At 39.7% G+C, this 24,872-nt stretch overlaps 1 protein-coding gene across 1 annotated transcript in view; it reads right to left on the bottom strand.

The window, feature by feature from the left end:
• The window catches only part of osmr (oncostatin M receptor), a 33,604-nt gene extending 8,946 nt beyond the window's left edge, over positions 1-24,658 (bottom strand). The window contains exons 1-12 of the mRNA XM_030142565.1: positions 24,543-24,658; positions 19,703-19,857; positions 19,396-19,549; positions 10,868-11,134; positions 10,645-10,774; positions 8,048-8,196; positions 7,428-7,564; positions 6,110-6,251; positions 5,563-5,648; positions 2,323-2,536; positions 2,054-2,233; positions 1,841-1,942 (exon numbers count right to left, since the gene is read on the bottom strand). Of these exons, the coding sequence (XP_029998425.1) occupies positions 1,841-1,942; positions 2,054-2,233; positions 2,323-2,536; positions 5,563-5,648; positions 6,110-6,251; positions 7,428-7,564; positions 8,048-8,196; positions 10,645-10,774; positions 10,868-11,134; positions 19,396-19,549; positions 19,703-19,857; positions 24,543-24,633 (1,807 nt within the window). The 5' untranslated portion in view covers positions 24,634-24,658. The remainder of the gene's footprint in view (positions 1-1,840; positions 1,943-2,053; positions 2,234-2,322; positions 2,537-5,562; positions 5,649-6,109; positions 6,252-7,427; positions 7,565-8,047; positions 8,197-10,644; positions 10,775-10,867; positions 11,135-19,395; positions 19,550-19,702; positions 19,858-24,542) is intronic.
• Positions 24,659-24,872: the final 214 nt, after the last annotated feature.

Raw genomic sequence — 24,872 nt, 5'->3', positions numbered from 1 at the left:
ATGTATTCATCATAACGTACTCCATGTGTCACCCCCCCCCCAGTCTCTCTATATCTCTATCGCTCTCTCTTTTCTCCTCCTTTACTCTCTCTCTCTCTCTTTAACCCCAACTGGTCAAGGCAGACAGCCATCCTTCAGGAGTCTGGGTCTGCTCCAAGTTTCTGCTGTTAAAGGGAAGTTTTTCCTCGCCACTGTCACCAATCACAAGTGTTTGCTCCTGAAGGATTCTGTTGGGTCTCTGTAAACTTAATTTGATTCTGATTTGAATTGATAAAGCACTTTGTGACTCTGTCTGTGAAAAGTGCTCTATAAATAAAATTTACTTTACTTTACTTACTTATACTAACTAATATACTAATATACTAACTAAATAATATACAAATATACTAACTTATATACTAATATACCAACTAACTAATATACTAACATACTAACTAACTAATATACTAACTAATATACTAATATACTAACTAAATAATACACAAATATACTAACTTATATACTAATATACTAATATACTAGCTAATATACTACTATACTAACTGTATACTCATATAATAACTAATATACTAATTAATATACCAATACTAACTAATATACTAACTAACTAAAATAATAATATACTAACTAATATACTAACTAACTAAAATAATAATATACTAACTAACTAATATACTAACTTATATACTAATATACTAACTAATATACTAATATGCTAACTAACTAATATACTATTATACTAACTAACTGTATACTCATATACTAACTAATATACTAATATACTAACTAATATACCAATATATTAACTAATATACTAGTATACTAACTAACTAATATACCAATATACTAACTAACTAATATGCTAGTATACTAGGCAAAAACAGTATATCAGATTGTTTAGTATGTCCAACACCAAAGTATAAAACCTACACAATAGGACTGAATAGAATTGTCTACTATTTCCAGGTAAATATTACAGTGCACAAGTTATGCACAGTTTGCCATGATAAATATCCCATAATGCACTGGATATTTGGTGACAACAGCCAATGACAGACTGTGACCACAGCCCAGTGCTCAGTAGTCTATTACACACATGCTGGTACAGCTCATACTGTTACAGGGTTGGACAGTATGATAGATGTCAGTAAAGTCTGCAGGTTCACATTAATGCATACAGTCAGAGTCACTATTACATGGATCGACAGTTCATAGTATTGCACACATGCCTGTAGAGATGACATTTGGCTGGTTACCAAGGTTACATACCACCAACCCACAAGGAAACTATCAGGAAGTGACATGCATCCACACGGATACATCCGTCTTATTATTTACACGAAAGTATGTGAAAGGTTAGTATAGATACTGTGTATGCAGTACATAGTTTAGAATTCTGGCTTTAACTGAGCTACATCTTTGACTAAGGATAGTTTTATCTTGTTTTAATCTCTTCATAATTTTGTTATCACTATTTTCTTTTACATTGTTTCTAACCCCTTTTTTTTCCCTTTTCTGTCATTTTTATCTTGTTGCACTTTGTTACATCTTTTATGTTGTCTTTGTGGTTACATTACATGGTATTGTCTTTTCTGTGTGTTATTGTGTGGCTGTAGATAACAAAGCATATTCACCCATAAAGATGTACAGCAGTAACATGTAACACAAATGAATGCAGCAGGAAAATGAATTAAAAATCACTTTATATAACAATAAAACACCTACAGGGACCATTTTACTGACTACTTTTGACTTTAAATAGTTTAAGTACTTTTGACTGTTAACGCTTACGTACTTTTACTGAAGTAAACTGAAGTTACTATGAGTTGAAATAACTCACGGAGCTGCTGAGAGTATCCAGTCTGTATCTCTATGTGATGGTGTCCGTCTTCTGTGCATCCGTAGATGTTAAATGTGTACCGATATCCAGCTTTGAAATGTCCTGAAACATAATATGTTGACAGTAAATTACAAGAGAGGAAAGAAATATATCTATAAGGCTGCATTTATGTTGATTATGAACGAATAACAGCTAAAAATAAAGAATATAAACCAAGATTAGGTAGAAGCAGTGTGTTGTTTCCATCTGCCACAATCATCCACTGCAGAGCACAAGGCATCACATGTCCCTGAATGCACCATTCCACTGTGTATCCACAGGTGGCCTTGTCCCACTTGTCCCAGGACAGACTGGTAAAGCCATCCTTCAGCCTCTTCTCCACTGGGAGTATTCCTAAGCACAGACATATTCAATGGAATGTGTTCAAAAATGTTTCATAAATTAGTGTTTGATATTTACGCGTTACTCTTAAAGTTCCTGACCTGTGTCGTTCATTTGTGGGATGGTGATGTGAGCGGGAACAGAGGCGCCGCTGCTGACCACAGCTGTCACAGTCAAATCACACCGTTCTGAACCGATGGACATTTGTGTCTGAGTCCGTCCACCATCCACCTGTTCAGTCATGTTTTGGTCTTTTTGAGACCACTGAACCACGTAGCCCTTGATGATGTGGATGGCGCCTGAGCCAGTAACATGCTGGGAAAGGAAATCCGTGATGTCGTAGAGCTACAGAACTGTGCAAAAGTCTCATTCTACCTTAATCTTTGTTGTTTTTGCAGGGTTAAAATGATCATACATATTTATTTCTCATTCTCTTTTCTTCAAATACAACAAGAAAATACAGGAAATATATGCACAGCCTTAAAATACTTACAAAAACTGGAACTAAATGGGCTGTATAGGTTAAAGTCTATATTCAGTGTGACCCCTGTCCAATGAAAAGAAGCAGTACAAACAGATAGAAACATCTAACGTGTGTTGAATGAAACCTGATGTAAAACATCAGAAAATTAATGCAATACATATTATATTGTCTGACAAAAAGGGTGAAAGACATGTTAGGTGTAAAGCAGGGGTGTCAAACTCATTTTAGATCAGGGTCCACATTCAGCCCAATATGATCTCAAGAGGGCTGCACCAGTAAAATAAACAGTGGAAAAAGTAAAATTATATTAGGAAAATGTTTACATCTACAAACTGTCCTTTCAAAAATGTGAATAACATGAACAACCTGAAATTTCTTAGGAGAAATAAATGCAATTTTAACAATATTCTGTCTCAGTTTATCATCTACACATGTGCATTACAACTTACAGATCACAGTGGATCTACAAATACAAAAAACATTTAGTAACAGGTAGAATATTGGAAAAATGCACTTTTTTCTCTTAAAACATGCCAGGTTGTTCATATTTGTTCAGGTTATTCACATTTTTTGTGCAAAGATAGTTTGTAAATGTAAACATCTTCATGTAATTTAGCTTTTTTTTTTTTTTTACACTGAAACAAAGAGAAATTTGTGGAGTTATTTATAGGTTATTATGATAGTATTTGACTGGTCAGATTTACTTGAGATCATATTGGTCTGAATATGGCTCCTGAACGAAAATGATTTTGACATCCTTGATTCTTAATATCTTCAGTGTGAATTTTGCATTTCACAAATTCATCCCATGGGCTGAATTGGGCCGTTTGGCGAGCTGGTTTTGGCCTGCAGGTCACATGTTTGACACCTGTGGTGTAAAGTGAGGTCACACTAAATATGACCACTTTGGTTTATAGAAGCTGTTTTTCCCCTGACACTTTTGCTCTTACTGCTGTACATACTTCACTTTTATCCATATCCATAAAATACAAAGACTGACACATGCATATGTGTGAACAATAGAACTTTACTCAACTAACAAACTTTTAATGTTGGCCTTGAACTTCTGCACAGTACAGTATACATTACCGTGTCACTAGCTTCAGCAACTTTGACTATAAATATATTTTCAAGAGCGCTTTTCTTACATATTATATTCTTTCAAAAATGTTTTTTTTTTATGTAATGAGTACAGTGTACTCATTACTCATTACATTACTCAGTACACAGAATGCTTATGTAATGAAAAAAGCAGAGTTTCATTTTGCAGAATAAGGCAGATTTTTCTGAGCTTTTGCACTGCAAATAAATCTGTATCTACCAATCATTTGTGTAAAACAGAACCCGTTTGACAATAACTACAGCTGTGTTTCCATAAACTGGTCTGGGGGCAATTATTCAAGCTGCACTGCCTTCAGCAGGTGGCGCTGTGGGCTACACTACACTCTAAAAAACAGACGAAGAAGCAGAGGATCTCTTGGTGTTTTCCATCTACAATCATCTAAAAGGCTGGGAAATCTTTTTTAGAGATGAGCCAGAGGAATTCACAGTTCACATAACCTGTTGTACATGTTTTCACATTAAATCAGAATATCTGGAAGATGCAGCAAACAGCTGATTCATCACATGATCAGTCATGTGACTTAAATGTTTTTTATATCAGTATTCATTCAAAAGGTGTTTCAGTTCTCCTCTTTGCCTATTTGCAATTTTGTAAGAAAGCAAAAACCACCTCAAGCTAAAGAAAAATCTTAATGATTGTGCAATGTTTCCTGATGTGAAATTTCAAAACACACATTATACACATCAGGGCTCGTGACTGCGACTGAATTACGGTCGCATGCGCCTGAGAATTTCAGTAGTGCGACTGTTTTTGAGATTACGATCGCACGGTGCGCCAATAAAAAAATGAGCGAAAATTAATACGTGCGCCTAGAATAATGGCTGCAGAAGTAACTCGTCAGCTGAAAATAAACAAGCTCCACGCCCCGCTGACTGAAGCGGAAAATCTAGTCCCCGCCCCCTCGCGTGCGCATCTCTGCGGATGGTCCAACACTGCATGACTTCGATGCACTGCCAGCGGTCAGGAAGTACCTACACTCTGGCACCAGGTCAAGGAGGCCTGACTTCAGGCGTCGTGGTGCAGACCACAGTGACTAAGGGGCACCAGGTCAAGGAGACCTGACTTCAGGCGTGGTGTAGACCACAGTGACTAAGGGGCACCAGGTCAAGGAGACCTGACTTCAGGCGTGGTGTAGACCACAGTTACTAAGGGCCTTTAGGCCATGAAATAAAAAAGTTGGTTGTTGCAAATAATGGTGTGATTCGTCTTTCTTCTCCAAGAACCAACTAAAGTATGTACCACACATTGACAATTGTTTTGCACCTGTGTCAATGTAAGCTTTTTCTTTCACACTCTATTCAAATACTTTATTCTAGGTTGTTAACATTGCTTAAATACATATAGGAATATTACTTGGTATGGCCAAGAGTTTTGCTTGTTCTCCAAATTTTTTATATAATAGTGGTGTGCCTAGATTTTAGCCTGTGCTCCTAACTTTTTAGGGTTAGGAGCACAGTGCTCCTAGGTCAAAAAGTTAATTTTGAGCCCTGCACATATTGATGAACTTCTAGCCACACCATTCTGTATGAAACATGAAAATCATAAAGATAATGTAGCGAATGGCAATGTGCGGAGCAACAAACAACTAGAAATCAGAGTAGTGATGAGTTTCTGTAACATTAATGTCATGTGAAAAGCCACCAACATCCACCACAGCATCTGTTTTATGAAACAGATGCAAATCCCTGCCTTAGGCAGAGATACAAAAATAAATAAAAACAAATAGTATCTCACCGGAATCCACAAGAGGGTAAGTTGACGACTGTGTGGGTGGTCCAGCTTCTGTATTATCCTCCAGATATTCAGAGTCACCAGTGGGTCTGAGAAAGCACATTAAGATGATCTCATCACAGCAACTTTATATTTAGATTTTGGCATTAATCCAACTGATGTCAGCATGTCTATGCGTGTGCCGATGTCAGCATAGACATAGACAGGATAGACACTTTTCGGCCATTATAAGTAAATGGGAAAAAAAAGATTTTAAAAATTCCTTAAAAAAATTTAACTCTGACCTACTTTTCCCAATATGTAATCATGTCTATTCTGGGTCACTGGCAATCTATAAACCCAATTTGGTATGAATTCAACCATTAGTTTTACTGTTTAAGTGTAAACAAACAAACAAACAAAGACACAAACCGAACCAAAAACAATACCCCTTGCCTCCCCTTCGGGGGGCGGGGTAATAATTCATGAAAATAGTTGATTGATTTAATAGTGAGAGTAATGTTTGTTTTCAGTTGGACTCTGTGTGATTCTAACACTAGAGCATACTCACTGGTGGTGAAGTCTTGAACTGATGTCCAATTACCCCATAACCTGCCGTTGACAGAGCAGCGGACCTTGGCGGAGTAACGGGTACTGGGAAGCAGATGATCCAGTCTGACTTGGCAAAGGCTGCTCCCATTCTGACAGCTCACCTTTACCAAACACAGACAAGCAGGAAAACAACTAGAGATGAAACCATTAATCCACTCCAGTCGATTTAAAGAATTTATTCTGTTACAATTTTCCTGAATTGCAGCGTCATTTCTCTGCTGTTAAATATTGGTTCCACTGTTGTGTTTCACACGGACCTTTATTGTGGTGCACATGACGCTAGGATCAACACAAACAACAGAAGAAACAAGGACAAAAAGGCAGAAAATGTTTATACATTACCCTAACCCTAACCCTAACTTGGCCTGTCCTCAGTGACATTTTCAGGCCTAAACAAGTTGAATTAACTTTGAAAGGCAGGACCAGCTGCCATGGGTAAAGAAATGAAACTGACATGGTGGCCAAAGAGTTAACGCTGTAACCTGGCAATTTTGTGGAAAACAAGATGGATGCCCGTTGTCCCTTCCCATGACCTTTGATTGGATTTAAATCCCACCGCTACTTCAGGCAAACCAATTTTAACTTGGATTGCACAATTTGCCCCTGCTAACTCATGCATGAAAACCTGGGTCTGTAAATTTAGACGAATATCCACCAATCCCCTACCTACCGACGTCCATAAAAGAAAATTCCAAAAATTATCAAATGCGGGACTGGGGGTAATTTTTCAAAATGTATCGTTTTTTTTGATACACCCTGTATGTTGACTTTTCTCCTCTGGAACCATCACTTACTCCTTTAAACTGCGAGGCTTTAACACAAACATTATAAATATTTGTTTCAGTTGTATGTTAGTTCCATGTTCAGTTGGTAGAAGTTAGCAAGCTGGATCCAAATGTGTTGAAGACTGACCTGACAGATTGTTTATAGATGTCATTGGACTGGTTTGTTGTTGTTTATATAGATAGATATTTTATATATACTTTCATACTATTGTTTATTGTTGTTATTTCTATATATTTTTATATCTCTTTTTACTTTTGTACTATTTATGGTTGTTGTTTCAGCTGGCTCTGGAATAAAGGACAAGTTATCTGTCGTTTTCAGATGTGTCTGTTTCACGTTTTTACTATTTTTTTTCACCTATTCAAATAATTGTTTATTGGCTCGAAGAAAATAATCAATAGATTAATGGATTACAAAACTAATCAATAGCTGCAGCTCTTAATTCAACCTCCCCATTTGACTGGATGTTATTGACCCCACATTAAACTCACCTCAGTGCTCCTGTCTGGGCTGGTGGTGACTTGACACACAACGGGCATGGAGTCAGTTAGTTTCCCTTCAATCACCCAGGACAATGTGGCATCGGTCACTCTGGGGCTCACTTTGTCCCAGTCCACAACAGGAAACACTGAAGAAAACACATGATGTCCAAACAATTCAAATCACACAAGTTATTTTTTATATTAACTGAAGACTGATAACAGCACAAATTGCAATTTTTAGTTGCAATTTGAACACCTTTGCACAAATAAAGGTTTAGAGTACAAACTGTAAATAAATAGTAAATGCAGAAACTGGATGTTAGCCAATACTTTGTGTTTTCGGTTGTCGCCTCATTGGGTTTTTAGATCTGAAAGTGACCATATTTGGTCTAAAGAGGCTGAGTTGCAGGAGCATGATGGGTCATGGGTGAGCTAATGCCAAACACTAGCTTACTGACTCAGTAAAAGTGTATATTTAATCAAGCACTGGGTAACAAAGTAATTTTGCAGTCTTTGTAGTGGGACACACAGTGGAAATGTGTCAGGAAAATATGGGAGTCAGTGGGAGCCAGGGGTTTATGCAGCAGCACCTATTACAGTGATAATACATTCTGTAAGTGACCACTGACCTCTGTCAGAGAGGTTGAATCTGTAGCGCTCAGTCTCTTCTCCTAGGTTGTCCTTCACCACTACCCGGATGTTGTACTCTTCCAACTGTGGGACCACTGGGAAACGGCACGATGACACAGCACAGCGGACGGCAGCCACAGCAGAGTTCCTGTTTTTAAAGAAACAATGAGGTGATGACTCTGAGAAAACCCAAAATAAAAAATAAAGTAATTAATTAAATAAAGAAACAAACATAATGTGATGGTGAGGTGGTCAAGTAGCTGGTTCCTCTTCATAGCAGAGGTTTTCAGTTACTGTGTGTTGTGACTGGGTCTGTATGTAGAGATCTGGATGGCACAGACTTTTACAGCTTAATCCTAGTGAAAATAGATCTTAATTTTTAATCACATATTTTTACCTTTTGACTTCTAAATAGCCCCAAAAGATAGAGTGAACCCTTCTCAAAAAGTGTTCTCGCAACTTTTTCAGAACTGCCTTAGTTTTTTTTTTTTTTATAGGCCCTCAAAGTTGTGATGTCGGGAAGTCATTTTTCACTTCGGACTTTATCCCCACATGTTGTATATCTACACGTTCAGGGGACTCACCACAACTCTCACATGCAAAAATGTTTGAGATAGGATGTATGGTTATGGATTTATTGCAATTTGTTTATTTTCATACATTTTCCACTTTAAACTGCCATTTGACCCCCTCAACATGCTCCAAAAGCCACCAAATTTGCCGTGTATGTCATGGCTGGTCAACACTTTGATACAATATCAAAATTAACACCTTGGGTGCCAAAATGGACTCTGTAGCGCCACCTATATACTAAAAAACACACAAAAACTGCCCTAGCAGCCAGTAGGAATGTCACAGACACATGAAACAAATGCCAAAATGTTGGTCTGATTGAGCCCGACAAATCATACACTGACACCCATGAGCTAACTCCAACAGGAAGTTGGCAATCTGCCTTTCAAAGTTACTCCATATTTCTGCAATTACTGCTTCTTCATTTCGGATTTTTTTCAAAAAAGTTTTAAATAATAAAATTCCCTAAAGTCTATAGAATCCAAAAGTGAAAGAATTTTTGAGATAAGACCAACAGTTATGGAATAATCGTGATTTGTTCCAAGAGTACTTTTAATGGCAGTTCTCAGTTTGAAAAAAATCCCTATAAAATGATTAATGGTGCATAGTTGGAAGCAAGTACCAATGGTGTAGTGGGTAGAGCAGTGGCTCATTGTGCAATAGGTTGCTGGTTCAAATCCCAGACAGTACAAAAAAAATCTTTTTCCTGCATATATTAAAACAGGTTTTGCTGCATTGCATTGTGGATTTTTGACATTTTGCACACATTACAGGGTACACAGAGGACAGTTTTTCAAAATAAAAGCCTTATTAAAAATACCACATCATGACTATTGAATAACGTCTCCATTTTTATGCCAAACGCTCAACTTTTTCTACAGTTTTAATTCATTCAAAATTGTTCTCTCACAGACACACACACACAATAGGGTTTTTCAATATAAAAGCCTTATTTATGGTAAATCATGATTTTTATGCTCAACTGTTTGTATAATTTCAATTCATTCAGACTGATTCTGTCACACACACACACACACACACACACAGTAGGGTTTTTCCAAAATAAAAGCCTCATTAAAAAGTGATGGTGGTTTCAGCAGAGGGCCGCGGGTGTTCTGTAGGGATGTAAGAGGGATGGACACAAAAGGGTGGGAGCTGGTATCGGGACGGAGAGGTGTGAGTGGAGCTGAGGTGTCAAAGGTCACAAGAGGCGGAATGCACGGGAGGCGGAACACACGGGAGGTGGAACACGCGGTGCGAGGTCCCGCCCAATGCTGCTTGCAGCTTTAATTTTCCTTGAGATCAGATTGGTTTGTATGCAGAACCTGAACTAAAATGAGTTCCACACCCTTGATTATTAATATCTTCAGTGTAATTTTTGCACTTTTCACTTTGGGTCGGATCGGACCCTTTGGTGGGCTGGTTTTGTGGTTGGGGTCTGGACCCTGTGGTTGTCAATTCATGTATAAAAATAATGTGTCATGCTCCTGAACCACTCTTTATATGATATGACCCTGATGAACCCTGACACAGTCCAATCTCTATGAACCTGTTTAACCCTTATGCTTTCCTCTGGCATTTTTGTACATTTTTCCTTAACTTTTTTTTGTCTGTTATTGGCTGTTGATGAATTTTGCATCATCGGGACACCTTCTGGCAAAAAGGTACATGCATAAACAAATTGCTATGAAATCATCATACATCAATATAATTATATTATTTTACTTGAGATCACATTGGTGTCTGTATGTGGAACCTGAACTAAAATGGGTTCGACATCCTTGACCGTTAATATCTTCAGTGTAATTTTTGAATTTTGCAAATACCTCCTTTTGGCGACTGGTTTTGGCCTATGGGCCACATGTTTGACACCCCTGATTTAGTGATTTATATGAAAGGTGGAAATAAATAAACCTGGATTGAATATATGAATATGTTTACAACCAAAGTTCGAAGATCATGGCATTGTACATTGATATCTTGTGGGTGTTTTGTAACTTGATGGCTGTGGGCGTGTTCTTACTCTATGTGCAGAGTACGTGTTTGCTTGTTGAGGTCAAATGGGTGTCGTGGTCGGCCTGGATCCCAGCTGCACCTGACAGTCTTCATGTCTGATGTCTCACAGCTCAGGTTTCTGGGCTTCTGGGGGGGAACTGCAGTACACACATAGCAGCACATACGTATTATCTTTTATAAATCAGGAAGTTTATAAAAGATTACAAGAGAAAATATATTTTCAAACTCACAGCTGACAGGGAACCAGTATTTTTCTTTGTCATTGTCATTGCATGTCAGTGACCAAGCTTTAATAGGTGTGGTTGGGAAGGTGACGTTTGGTATAGTAATAGCCTTGACTCTGGTTCCGAGGCTGATAACAGAATAGTTTTTCAGATAGATGGCCATGTTGGTGATATTGGCGCCTCGTTGAGGAACACAGCAAAGCGTGACATTGGTCCCCTCCTTCAGGAATCTCTGTGAGGGGAACACCTTCATCTTATCCTCTGGTTCCGTTCCTACCAGAAACAGCAGAGACATTTCAGCACAGTCTGATGATTATCTGGACAACAGTACAGAAGTGGTGTTTGTAGAAATACTGTTTCTCTAAACCAGGGCTGTCAAACTCATTCTAGTTCAGGAGCCACATACAGCCCAGTTTCATCTCAAGTGGGTCGGACCAGTAAAATAAAAACATAATAAACAATAAATAATCATTCAATTTTTTCTCTTTGTTTTAGTGCAAAAAAGAATGCAATTTTAACAAAATTCTGCCTCAGTTTGTCATTTACACATGTACATTATAACTTACAGATGACAGTGGATCTACAAATACATAAAACATATAATAATAGGCAGAAAATTACTAAAATTCCCCACTTGTTCTTAAAGAGGAACTATGCAAGATTTTGGCTTTTTTTCGCTGTTTTTGTAGCCTTTTTACTCTATGAAGCTCCCCCTACTCCCCCTCTGACCATGTGCATTTGTTTTCAATGAAGCTGGCGACAAGAAGGCAATCCTTGGAGCGATGTCTACTGAAGTGGCAATATATAGCAAGCATGCAGGCATCATTCATAAAATGAGTTCATAAATGAGTAAATACTGTTACAACCAACAGAATCACCAAGAGCACAAATCCACTGAAATACATAGAGTATAGAGAATTTATCTAAGCCATACTTACAAGTGCAACAGCAACAACGCCAAGTCTGCATCCGTTTAGATGCTTCCCCAGTGTTGGCAACTGTGCACTGGCTCCCTGTAAAAGCTCGGATAGACTTTAAAATACTCCTCCTCACTTCCAGAGCCCTTCATGGCCTTACTCATCTGAGAGACCTTTTAGTTCCATACAGTCCATCTAGAGCACTACGCTCTCAACATGCAGGCTTACAGGTGATCCTGAGAATCTCCAAAAGTAGGACAAGGGCCAGAGCCTTCAGCTATCAAGACTGTGGAACCACCTCCCTGCCTCGGTCCAGGAGGCAGACACCCTCTCTATGTTTAAGAGTAGGTTAAAAACGTTCCTGTTTGATGAATCCTATAGTTAGGGTGGCTCAGGCTGCTCTTAGTTCTGCTGTTATAGGTGTGTGTGTGTGTGGGGGGGGGCTTAATATCAAATGTCACATTCGCCCTGATTTTCTGATGCAACAAGATGTTCTCAGCACTCCTGTGTAATTTTTTTTTTTTTTTTTAATAATTCAAGTTTTTATTAGAGTTTTCACATGGATCATGACATTCATACAATGTTGCTTAATAATAACATTGAGGGCTTCTGTACATACATGAAAAGTATAAAAAAACAAAAACCAAAACAACAAACTACAAAGCGTGGAAGGTCTCAAGAAAAAACAAAAAAATTAAAATAAAAAATAAATTAGATAATTAATTAATTAATTAATTAAATACATGAGGGAAGTAGTTCAACTATCATCCTGCTGACTGTCAGTCATAGTTATGTAAGACCAGAATGACTCCCAAACTGGTGTTGTGGTTCCATCCCTGTTATTGACCTTATGAAGCATACATTCATATGAAGCACCTGTGAACCTGTGTAACTTTTTTGAAATTTTCATCCAACCCCCCCCCCCCCCCATCCCGAAAATTACTTTTTTAACTTTGAAAATTGCAACTTTCACAGCTTCTCCACTCTTTTGTCCAGTGCAGTGTATAAATATGTTCATGATGGGCCATTTAATGATCTTGTCAGTGCCATGTTGTATCGTCAGAGTACTTTGTACTATGAAAAGTCTAATGTCAAGGTCATGTTGTAGGTTAAAGGTCACCAAAATGCCTAGTTTTTCAAAAATTCATACCATTCTGACATTTTATCAAATCTGTCCTCAGTTCTCTTCCCTCTGGTTTCCTGGTGGGCTCCCCCAAGGCCTTTGGCCCTTTCAAAGCCACATTACAGACTAAATATTGCAACATGTACATTCCATTTGAATTTGTCGCCATTAGTGTGGCGGGAAACACTAGCACACATTTTGGTGGGAATCACTAACACTTCATTCATTCATTCATTTTTTGAACCTGCTTTATCCTCACTAGGGGTCACTGGAGCCTATTCCAGCTACTTACAGGCAAAGGCGGGGTTCACCCTGGACATGTCTCCAGTTCATCACAGGGCTGAACATACAGAGACAAACAATCACTGTCACATTCACATCTATGGGTGATTCAGATTAACCAGTTAACCTATCAGTGCATGTGTTGGGATGGTGGGAGGAGTCAGAGTACCCAGAGAGAACCCACACAGACACAAGGAGAACATGCTAACTCCACACAGAAAGGTCCCACCCCCATTGACTGGTGTTGGAATTGAACCCAGGACCTTCTGTCTGTGAGGCACCAGTGCTATCCACCGTACCACTGTGTCGCCCACAACGGGACATATTCATGTAAATGTCAAAGTCATGTGAAACTACCGTTTGTTATTTTTGACATGTCGATATGGAGAATACATTGAGTAAAGAGTTGTGTTTAATGTGTCTTATTGAATGGAAGTTGTTTGTGGTCAATAGATTTGTTCTGAGGAGAGAACCTGAGCCCAACATTTGGAAGAACCCACATTAACAGCTTCATTCCATCAAATATGCATTTTGGACCATTTGGGTGACCTTTGACCTATAATTTGACCTTCACATTACACTTTTTATAGTGCAAAGCACTCTGAAGACATGACATGTCTCACACAAAAACATTTAAGGGCCCAGCATGAGCAGATTGCTACATTATACTTTATCAGAAGTGAAGAAGGTTTGAAAGTTGCCAAAAAACCCCACGTTTTCAGGGTTGAAAAAGTAATTTTCGGGGTGGGTGGGTGGGGGAGGGTGGGTTGCTGATTCCAGCATCCATGCTCCATTTGTAGTAGTGGTATTAACTGTCATGGATATTTGTCCTGGTTGTTGGTGCTTGTACCAGCACCAGCTGATCTACTTTTGACAGTCCTAGTTCAGTTATCTGTGCATTAACTGCATCCATGTGTCTCCCCCTACTCCCCCAGTCTCTCTCTATCTCTCTCTTTTTTTCCTTCTTTACCCACTCTCTTTTATCCCAACTGGTCAAGGCAGACGCCCATCCTCCAGGAGTCAAGGTCTGCTCCAGGTTTCTGCTGTTAAAAGTAAGTTTTTCCTTCCACTGTCACTCAGTGTTGGCTCCTGGAGGATTCTGTTGGGTTTCTGTAAATTGGCTTGAGCGTCTGGTGCTCTTAATGCAAAATGTCATGAGATGACTTTTGTTATGATTTGGTACTATATAAATAAAAATTTGATTTGATTCTTTTTCTTTCGTATTTGACCCTAGAGATGCTAGTGGGAAGGATGGAGAGCCTCCATTCTCTCCCTAACAAGCCATTTAACCATCAAAGTTACTTTGAAACTGTTTAATTAAGGTTAAAAACTTGCACAAGTGCCCCTTTAAGAAATTACAGGTTATTCATGGTCGTTTAGGTTATTCACATTTTTTGTGAAAGGATAGTTTGTTTTCATCATGTATTTTGTCTTTTTTCACACTAAAATGGGCAGCCAACGCTCAGGAGGTAGAGCCGAAGGGTTGGCAGCTCAAATCCCACTCTGTCCTAGTCATGTGCCGTTGGGTCTTGGAACAAGACACTTCACCCACCCTGCCTCCTGTGTCACTCACACTGGTGTATGAATGTGTATGAATGTTTGGTGGTGGTTGGAGGGGCTGTTTGGCGTGAATTGACAGCCACACTTCTGTCAGTCTGCCCCAGAGCAGCTGTGGATACAGGTGTAGTTTAACACCACCAGAGAGTGAATGGAAGAGCAAATGAATAATGGATCAATAATGTAAAAGTGCTTTGGGTACCTTGAAAAGCACTATAGGAATGTAATCCATTGTTATTATTATTAATATTGTTATTATTAAAACAAAAAAAGAGAGAAAAATTGGAGTTGTCATCATTTATGAGTTATTATGTTATTATTTTACTTGTCTGATCCACTTGTGATGGAATTGGGTTGAATGTGGCACCTGAACTAAAATCATTTTGACACCATATACAGTCAGTACCATCAGTGTTTTGGCCCATGGGCCATATGTTTAACACCCCTGCTCTAAACTACTGTATGGCCCAGAGCCTCTGAAATCTCCATAAAATCATCCCTCAAAGCTGAGCACAAGTTCAGGAGGCGTTGCATTGCAACAGAGTTTGCAACGAGTGTTGAGCAACACTGATGTACAGATTGGTGAAGAGGAAGAGCAGAGGGAGGACAGAGGTATTACATTTTTAAAGGAAACAGCAGCTTGTAGTTAGTTATTAGATAAGACATTTTATCGGTGAAATAGAGGAAACTATAACTAAAAATAAAACTACCAGTGGAAACATAATTTGGCAGTTTTTAAAACTGTACAAAACCTACAAAGAACAGTTCAACATAAACTAAAACAAATAGAACCCTAATAGAATTCCAGGTCAAATCTGCTACTTAGAGATTATCTTGGGATTTAACGGACTGTTTTCAGAGTGAATCTTTGACATGAAAAGCATGTTCACTTCTTAAAGATTGATAAGACTCAGTGGAAAAGTTATAAAAGGTGTAAAATCAACGGTACTTTCCTGTGAATCAGAATAGAACAGTTAACCTGTGGTGAATTATCTGAAGCTTCTATCATCACCACTGAGTCAGTCTTATCAGTTTTCTGACGTCATCCTCTTCTAATGTTTGAGGTTCAACAGAGTGGATTATGAGAATTTGGTTTTTGGCCTTTGGTTTTGATACCATATAAAGAAAAAAGATATGAAACGTCATGTGTGTTTGGTTTGATTTGGTGTCAGACTGTAGAGTCACAACACCTCAATCTGTCACTTGTTTCACAAAACAATCATTTATTTCATGTTAGATCTTTTCCGATGGTTTGGTAATTTACTAATCTATTGATAAGAGGTTACAAATTATCACAGAGGTCTTCTGATTTTCATAGAACCAAGATTTCATTAAATAGTTGTTTATTCAGTGAACTTTTCTTTTCCTGTAGAATTCCACTCAAACACATCACACTCTGGTCTCACTTAGGACGAGGACATTGTTAGCATTAGGCTATGTAATGCTAACAGTACTAAAGAAAGCCAAAGTCCTGTCGTTTCACTGTGCCCCATGGGAACTCCCTTTGGTAAAAATATGAATGGTGGTCAATGGAGACAAATCATGTTTTGATCCTGTTTGAATTGTGTCAACATTTATACATATGTTTATCAATGTTACAAATAATTCTATGAGCCAAGAAAGCAGTTTGTGGTAAAGATAGTAAAGAAACATCTAGTCCAGTTCAATAGAATACATTTATTGATGCATGTGATTCATGTAAACTAATGCCCACTGCCCTGGTGTGTTTTACCTCCTGCTTCAAGAGCAAAGTGAAAAGGTCAAAATCCCTACAGTCAATTTATGCAAATGTGCAGAGACATCTTCAGTCACTCTCACCAGATACGGAGAGAAAAAGTTATTTTGACATCATTTCCATGACTTTCAGCCATGATGTATTTTCACAGTCTGATGGTTTAATAGTTTTACCACAGTTTTTCTTGACTTGTACAATCATCTTTTAAATGGATAAACATCAAACAAGTAAATTACAATATGATTCAAAGGGAATCCAAAAATGACTTATGTCTCGCTACTGAATGTCATAAATGTTCTCCAAAATACAGCGCCTTGGGGCTTGGCTCTCCAGAGCTGTTAGTAGAAAACTAAAGCAGAGACCAACTACAGTACTACTGTTACTTTAATGTATGTAACATTCATGTCTGCCAATGTAAGATGTTTGTGTTGGAGTCTGTGTTGTGCTGCTCAGTTGTTGATGTTAGCTAATGTCATTTCTCAGCTAACGGCAGCTAATTCTGTGGTTGCAGAGAAACACAAGAGCTGACGTGAACAAAAGACAGACATGAGGACTTTCACACCAGACAGACAGACAGGCAGACAGACAGGCAGACAGGCAGACAGACAGACAGGCAGACAGACAGGCAGACAGACAGACAGGCAGACGGACAGACAGACAGGCAGACAGGCAGACAGACAGACAGGCAGACAGACAGACAGACAGGCAGACAGACAGGCAGACAGACAGACAGACAGGCAGACGGACAGACAGGCAGACGGACAGACAGGCAGACAGACAGACAAGCAGACAGACAGACAGACGGACAGACAGGCAGACAGACAGACAGACAGGCAGACAGACAGACAGACAGACAGGCAGACGGACAGACAGGCAGACAGACAGGCAGACAGACAGACAGGCAGACGGACAGACAGGCAGACAGACAGACAGACAGACGGACAGACAGGCAGACAGACAGGCAGACAGACAAGCAGACAGACAGGCAGACAAGCAGACAGACAGACAGACAGACGGACAGGCAGACAGACAGGCAGACAGACAGGCAGGCAGGCAGACAGACAGACAGACAGGCAGACAGACAGGCAGACGGACAGACAGGCAGACGGACAGACAGGCAGACAGACAGGCAGACAGACAGACAGGCAGACAAGCAGACAGACAGACAGACGGACAGACAGGCAGACAGACAGACAGACAGGCAGACAGACAGACAGACAGGCAGACGGACAGACAGGCAGACAGACAGACAGACAGGCAGACAGACAGACAGACAGGCAGACGGACAGACAGGCAGACAGACAGACAGACAGGCAGACAGACAGGCAGACAGACAGACAGGCAGACGGACAGACAGGCAGACAGACAGACAGACAGACGGACAGACAGGCAGACAGACAGGCAGACAGACAAGCAGACAGACAGGCAGACAAGCAGACAGACAGACAGACGGACAGGCAGACAGACAGACAGACAGACAGGCAGACAGACAGGCAGGCAGGCAGACAGACAGACAGACAGGCAGACAGACAGACAGACAGGCAGACAAGCAGACAGACAGACAGACAGACGGACAGGCAGACAGACAGACAGACAGACAGGCAGACAGACAGGCAGGCAGGCAGGCAGACAGACAGACAGACAGGCAGACAAGCAGACAGACAGACAGGGAGACAGACAGGCAGGCAGACAGACAGACAGACAGGCAGACAGACAGACAGACAGGCAGACGGACAGACAGGCAGACAGACAGACAGACAGGCAGACAGACAGGCAGACAGACAGACAGGCAGACGGACAGACAGGCAGACAGACAGACAGACAGACGGACAGACAGGCAGACAGACAGGCAGACAGACAAGCAGACAGACAGGCAGACAAGCAGACAGACAGACAGACAGACGGACAGGCAGACAGACAGACAGACAGACAGGCAGACAGACAGGCAGGCAGGCAGGCAGACAGACAGACAGACAGGCAGACAAGCAGACAGACAGACAGGGAGACAGACAGGCAGGCAGACAGACCTGGGTCCTCTACATGGAAGTCAGTGCCCTGTCTGTTATCATGTATGTAGGTTTACATTAGCTGACAAATGGAGTTTGCTAATGTCTAGAAATTCTTTTGCGCTCCAGTGCAAAACACACTTACGACTAAATGAATCCATTAACTTCTAAAGGTTTTAGATAAACTGAACAAAAATATAAACACACGAATAAAAATGCAAAGTTAAATTGACTTATAATGAATGAATGCCTGCAAATAGTGACTATAAATGTACTGACTGATGTCATCCATCCAGCTTCAAAACCACTTAATCCTCCAGAGGGTTGCGGGGGGTGCTGGAGCCTATCCCAGCTACCTATGGGTGAAAGGCAGGTTCACCCTGGATGAGTCTCCAGTTCATCGCAGGGCTGACATATAGAGACGAACGACCAATCACTCTCACATTCACACCTATGGGCCATTCAGATTAACCCATTAGCCCATCAGTGCATGTCTTTGGATGGTGGGAGGAAGCTGGAGTACCTGGAAAGAACCCACGCAAACACAGGGAGAACATGCAAACTCCACACAGAAAGTACCCCCCTGTTGGCTGGTGTTGGAATTGAACCTTCTTGCTGTGAGGTGATAGTGTTATGCACTGCACCACCGTGTTGCCAACTGACCGGTGGCCAAACTGGCCCGCCATGCATCCCAATCTGGCCCAAGGTTCCAATCAGTTTGTAAATGTATATATTTTCATAATTTAATGTTATTTTTTTGCACTAAAACACTGTCATTATTTCTAGGCTGAATATGCTGCTCTTATTTTCTTCCTGGCCTGTTTCAGATCAAATTGGGCTGAATGTGGCCCCTGAAAGACAAAGGGTTAGACATCCCTGCATTAGATCTAGTACCAGGGTAAGATCATGTTCACCTTTATTGGTAACCCAGTCGCTCCAAGGACTGGGTCCAGACTGCCTGTAGAAACCTCGTATCCTGACGGAGTGGTCCGTACAGTTCAGAGGTACGGCAGACGTCCATGTCAGTGTGTAGTTCTCAGACTCCGCAGACCATGCACTCACATTTCTCTACATGGAAAAATACATGTTATTTGAGCTCAGTTATGTCACACATCAATATAAACAATGTATGACTGGGATGACGCTTTTATACACCAGTCTATTGACCAGTATTATACAGCTGGCATGAAATGCAGTGGGTCAGTCTTTTTTAGTACTTACACTGTAAATAATGGTGTGGAATTCAGTGCGGCTGACCTGGATCTCATAAAAATCCACCACTACGTCACTGCAGTTCAACATCCATCTTACTCTGAGAGTTTTCTCATCACTTAAAGGCTGTAAATGACTGATCCTCGGTGCTGGCAGCATCCAAACTGGTTGGAAGGGAGCAAAAAGGAAAGGAGTCAAACACATTAGAATGGACATTATTGCATTCTCAACATTATTAGCTAGAAGACAAATACTGTTTGGATGGAAATCAACATCTGCACCAAAACCAACTTCATGGCTTAGCAACCTCATGCTTTTTTATATTTAGAGAAGATTCAACACAATTTGAGAGGTCAGCCATCAAAATTTCAAGTAGTAGGGGCTCCATGGTTAAATACTTAAAAAAAACTTAAGACACTCTAAACTCTAAAAAATGCTTTTAGTGCAGTTTCCCCATGCACACCTTTTTTTTTTTTTCCTGTTTGGCGGGCTATATATACTTGTGTACTCTCTAATAATATTAATAACACTACATGTCCATATCTTGTGTGTAGGAAGTAGTTGTGAATAAGCAGATTTGTCTATTATTAGGCTGTTGTTTTTCTTTTCTTTAGTTCTATTATTTTCTTTTATTTGTTTTTTATTTTACCTGTTTTGTTTTATGAGCACCATTTTTTAAAATTACTATCATTAACTAGAAGCACTCGGAGAGCGCAGACCTCCGCCAAGGCTGATCAGTGGCCCCCCCCGTGGGCCCCCCCCACGCCAAGGAGGTTATGTTTTTGCCAGGGTTTGTTTGTTTGTTTGTTTGTTTGTCTGTCTGTCTGTTTGTCTGTCCGTTAGTGTGCAACATAACTCAAAAAGTTATGGACAGATTTTGATGAAATTTTCAGGGTTTGTTGGAAATGGGCCCCCCCGTGGGCCCCTCCACCCCCAATCACCACCAAAATTTAATCATTTCTTCCTTATCCCATTTCCAACAAACCCTGAAAATTTCATCAAAATCTGTCCATAACTTTTTGACTTATGTTGCACACTAACGGACAGACAAACAGACAGACAGACAAACAAACAAACAAACCCTGGCAAAAACATAACCTCCTTGGCGGAGGTAATAAGTATGTTATGGAGGACCAGGAGTGGGAGGGTGAGGGAGTGATAAGAATGGGACATGCTTAATGCTTCTGAAATTGAATATTCAAATGTTCAATGAAACTTAAATCTGTACCAAAAAATTATAAATAAATATGTAAAAAAAAAAAAAAAAAAAGAATGACACAGGGGCGATTCTAGGATCAGAGGTTTAGGGGTGCTGAGCACCCAGAGTGCTGGCTGGCCAGGCAAGAGAAATTTCACTGTTTAATACATTTTAACGCAATTTCAGACCATCATTCCCACATTTGTGAAAGAAAAGCGTAAAATTTTTTGGGCATGAGAAACTCTGTGACTAAACCATCAAATCTGATAAAAGTCATTTAAATGCTGAGCCACAGTAAAAGAGGAATGGATTGGAATCATAAAAGAAACATACCCTAACCCAAATTTCTGGTGGAAGACAATCCTCCATTTTGATACAGCAGCTCCTCTACATATACATAAACATATACATATACATATATGCGAGAATGGGTTTAACTCCAGAGGAATATTAGTGTCAGATCTACCAACACATATGTGGAAGAACACACCATCGTATACCGTCAAAACATCAGCAAACCAGCACTTTTGTCATTTGTTTTCCAATTAATCTGATTAAAATACATAACATTTAGCACATTTAATCTCTGAGGCAGATAATTTCTAAAAAAAAATTGTAGACCAGTGTGAATGTTAAGTATCTCTCTGCTCTCCTCTCTCTCTTTGCGCTTTAACCAAAAGGCAAATAACCAAACAATGTGTTTTATATCTAATAAGAGACATAAACTGGTACATTTATTCAACTTATAACATCATTGTAATAGAATATTTGGTTGTTGTGGAAAATTAAGTTACACGAGTTGATCTTAAACTCTTACCTGAATCTGGCTTTTTTTTTTTTTTTTTTTTTTTGAAAGAAAAAAAACCCCAAAAAAACAACAACAACAAAAAAACAACAACAATTGTATGTTCCTGTCTACACACACACACACACACACACACACACACACACACACACACACACACACACACACACACACTAGGAGTTAATGGTCATCCAGTCAGTTGTCCAGTCACATAAAGTCAGTATCACCTTGTCTTTAATTTGAACACATGCACAGACACAACAGCAGCTTCTGTCAGTCCAGTTCAAACAGAGGACAGAGGTGGACTGAACCACATGGAACCTTTGCTAGAAAGAAAAAAACATCAGCTAACTCCCACCTAACAGCATAAACAGTGATCTACGTTTCAGTGCAGCTAAAATTGGGACTGGTGATGATAATAATGTGTTGGTATTAAGTGGTAGAAGTAAACAACTGTCCTGGTTTCCACGAGGTACTTCCACCACTACTGCACCCAACTTCAGAAGGCAGCGCCTGCACACTGCTCTGTACAGGTAGAGCCCAGAGTCCGAGTCAGGGAAAGGGAGGAGGGACGGAGTGGATCAAACCATTTTTGAGACTAGATGGGTGAGGGGTGCTGTATTTTTGCTGTTAAAATATTGTGTTTCAACCATGTACTGTATATGGTTTTGACATTTTTCTAGCATGTTAAGTATGGACATAAAGTACACAAGAAAAAAGAAAAATTTCAGCAACCTTAAAATATTTTAGGGGTGCTGGGAATCAATTTAGGGGTGCTTCAGCACCCCCAAAAATGGGCTAAAAACACCCATGGAATGAGAGTTTTCATGTTCACAGTGTGTACTTTCATCAACAAAACACAAACTACTTGATGCATTACTAATACAGGTGTGTGTCCTGTTTGTTAGGTGTTACAGTAAGCTACTGTATGTTGTAATGCTAAATAAAACAGCTTACAAAAAGGGAAATTCTACTGACCCTTCATGTCATTTCTGTGTTACATTATCCGTGGTCAGATTAAGCAACTAACTGCACTATACTCTGTAGCTGTACTTTGTAGAGTTCTCAGTTATCTGTATTTTACTTGAGTACTTTCATTGTGCGTCATTGTGTGCAACCCCAGTATCGAGGCAGATTTTAAGATAAAGAGATGGAGCAATGACACTGAAATGACAATCATTCGGGCGGTCATCGGTACATATCACAGTCAACGAACACAAAAATAGCATCTTGTTGTAGTGGAACATACCAACAATAACCACAAAGATACTTGTTTTTGAGTGCATTTCAAAGCCTGTTCTTTTTCACTTGTAGAAGTTGAATCAGTCTGTTTTTTTAAATACAACCCCATGTACTTCTACTTCAGTCATGACAGTGTGAATGTTAACAATCTCTGGCTGTGGTTTACTGAAGGTAAACCAGAGTTACTGCCTTTGTGGTTCAGCTAAGTTGCATAAACTGTCTCACATACAAGTTTACTCTAGATTCTTCATGCATGCCACACAATGCTGATGCTCTGTCGCACATATCATCCTTCCAGTTGCATTCATTTTAGGCCTAGACCAGGGAAGTCAAACTCATTTTCTTTCATGTTCCACATTCAGCCCAATTTGATCTCAATTGAGCCGGACCAGTAAAATAATAACAGAATGGTGTATAAATAATGACAATTCCAAATATTTACCTCCGCCAAGGAGGTTATGTTTTTGCCGGCGTTGGTCTGTCTGTCTGTCTGTGTGCAAGATAACTCAAAAAGTTACGGACGGATTTGGATGAAAATTTCTGGAAATGTTGATACTGGCACAAGGAACAAATGATTAAAATGTGGTAGTGATCGGGGGTGGGGGGGGGGCACTGATCTGCCTTGGTGGAGGTCTGCGCTCTACGAGTGCTTCTAGTTCTCTTTGTTTTAGTGCAAAAAAATAACATTAAATTATGAAAATATTTACATTTATAAACTAGAAAAGCACAGACCTCTGTCAAGGCAGATCAGCCCCCCCCATCACCACCAAAATTGAATCATCTGTTCCTTGTGCCAGTATCAACATTTCCTGAAATTTTCATCCAAATCCATCTGTAACTTTTTGAGTTATCTTGCACACACACAAACAGACAAACAAACCAACGCTGGAAAAACATAACCTCCTTGGCGGAGGTAACTATCCAAACAAAAAAAGATGAGAATCACCTGAAAACTGAGTGCGATTTTAACAATATTATGCCTCAACTTATCATTTATACATGTGGCCTACATAGTGTAGATCAGATCTACAAAGTAAGGCAACTGGTGGTGATTAGAGTCTTAGATATGTTAAAGATTAATAAGAAAATTGATTTGATTGCATTAGTGTTTTTTATTTAGTGTCAGATACTCCCTTTGGACACCATCAGGGCCAAGAATGATTCAGTGACTTTCATTAAAATCAGATTTTTAAAATGTCACTGCCATTGCAGTATGTAACTATACAAGTCTCTAATGTCAACATTTCATTATGAAGAAAGTGCTCAGTCAAACAAACGCACAAAAACAAACAAACAAACAAATAAATGCCAAATCTGTTGAGGAAGAGAACGCATTTTGGAAGAAGTGGTGGTTGAATGAAAACATTTTGTGTGAAAGTAATGCAGATGTAAAGCAACAGAGTGGACTGATGGGGTGAAAGTGTTGGAAAAGTAGACACAATTTATGAAAACATTCTTCAAGAAGAAGAAAAAGAAAAAGAAGAAAAAGAAGAAGAAAAGAAAAAGAAGAAGAAAAAGAAAAAGAAAAAGGAGAAGAAAAAGAAGAAAAAGAAAAAGAAGAAGACGTTGATGAATAACTGTTTAACTCTTTGTTTGTCACTGACCAGGGCTGGTACATGGTCCACGGTGGTCCTCAGAGGCCGTCACACAGACCCCCACCAGGATGACCAGAGCTCGCGCGGTGACCCTCCTCATCCTCGTGCACTGGTAGACTGTGGCTTTCATCCGGTGTGCTCGTGCTGCTGGAGGAGAGCCCGCCTTAAGGTGGAGCCATTCACTCACTGCACAGAGGGACTCCGTAACTCCGCCAGTACACCTTAAATACCGATAGGACAACTATAAGTCTTAGTTTTTGCCGGTGTCCTCTCTTCATCTGTAGTGCTGTCAGACTCATGGTTGTAAACATGTGGATGGTTTTGTCCTAAAGTTTCGGA

Source organism: Sphaeramia orbicularis, chromosome 9 (genome assembly GCF_902148855.1).
Source record: "Sphaeramia orbicularis chromosome 9, fSphaOr1.1, whole genome shotgun sequence".
NCBI classification, from domain to species: domain Eukaryota; kingdom Metazoa; phylum Chordata; class Actinopteri; order Kurtiformes; family Apogonidae; genus Sphaeramia; species Sphaeramia orbicularis.
Note: the sequence above shows the minus strand (reverse complement) of the source record. Positions and strands in the feature narration are given on the sequence as shown.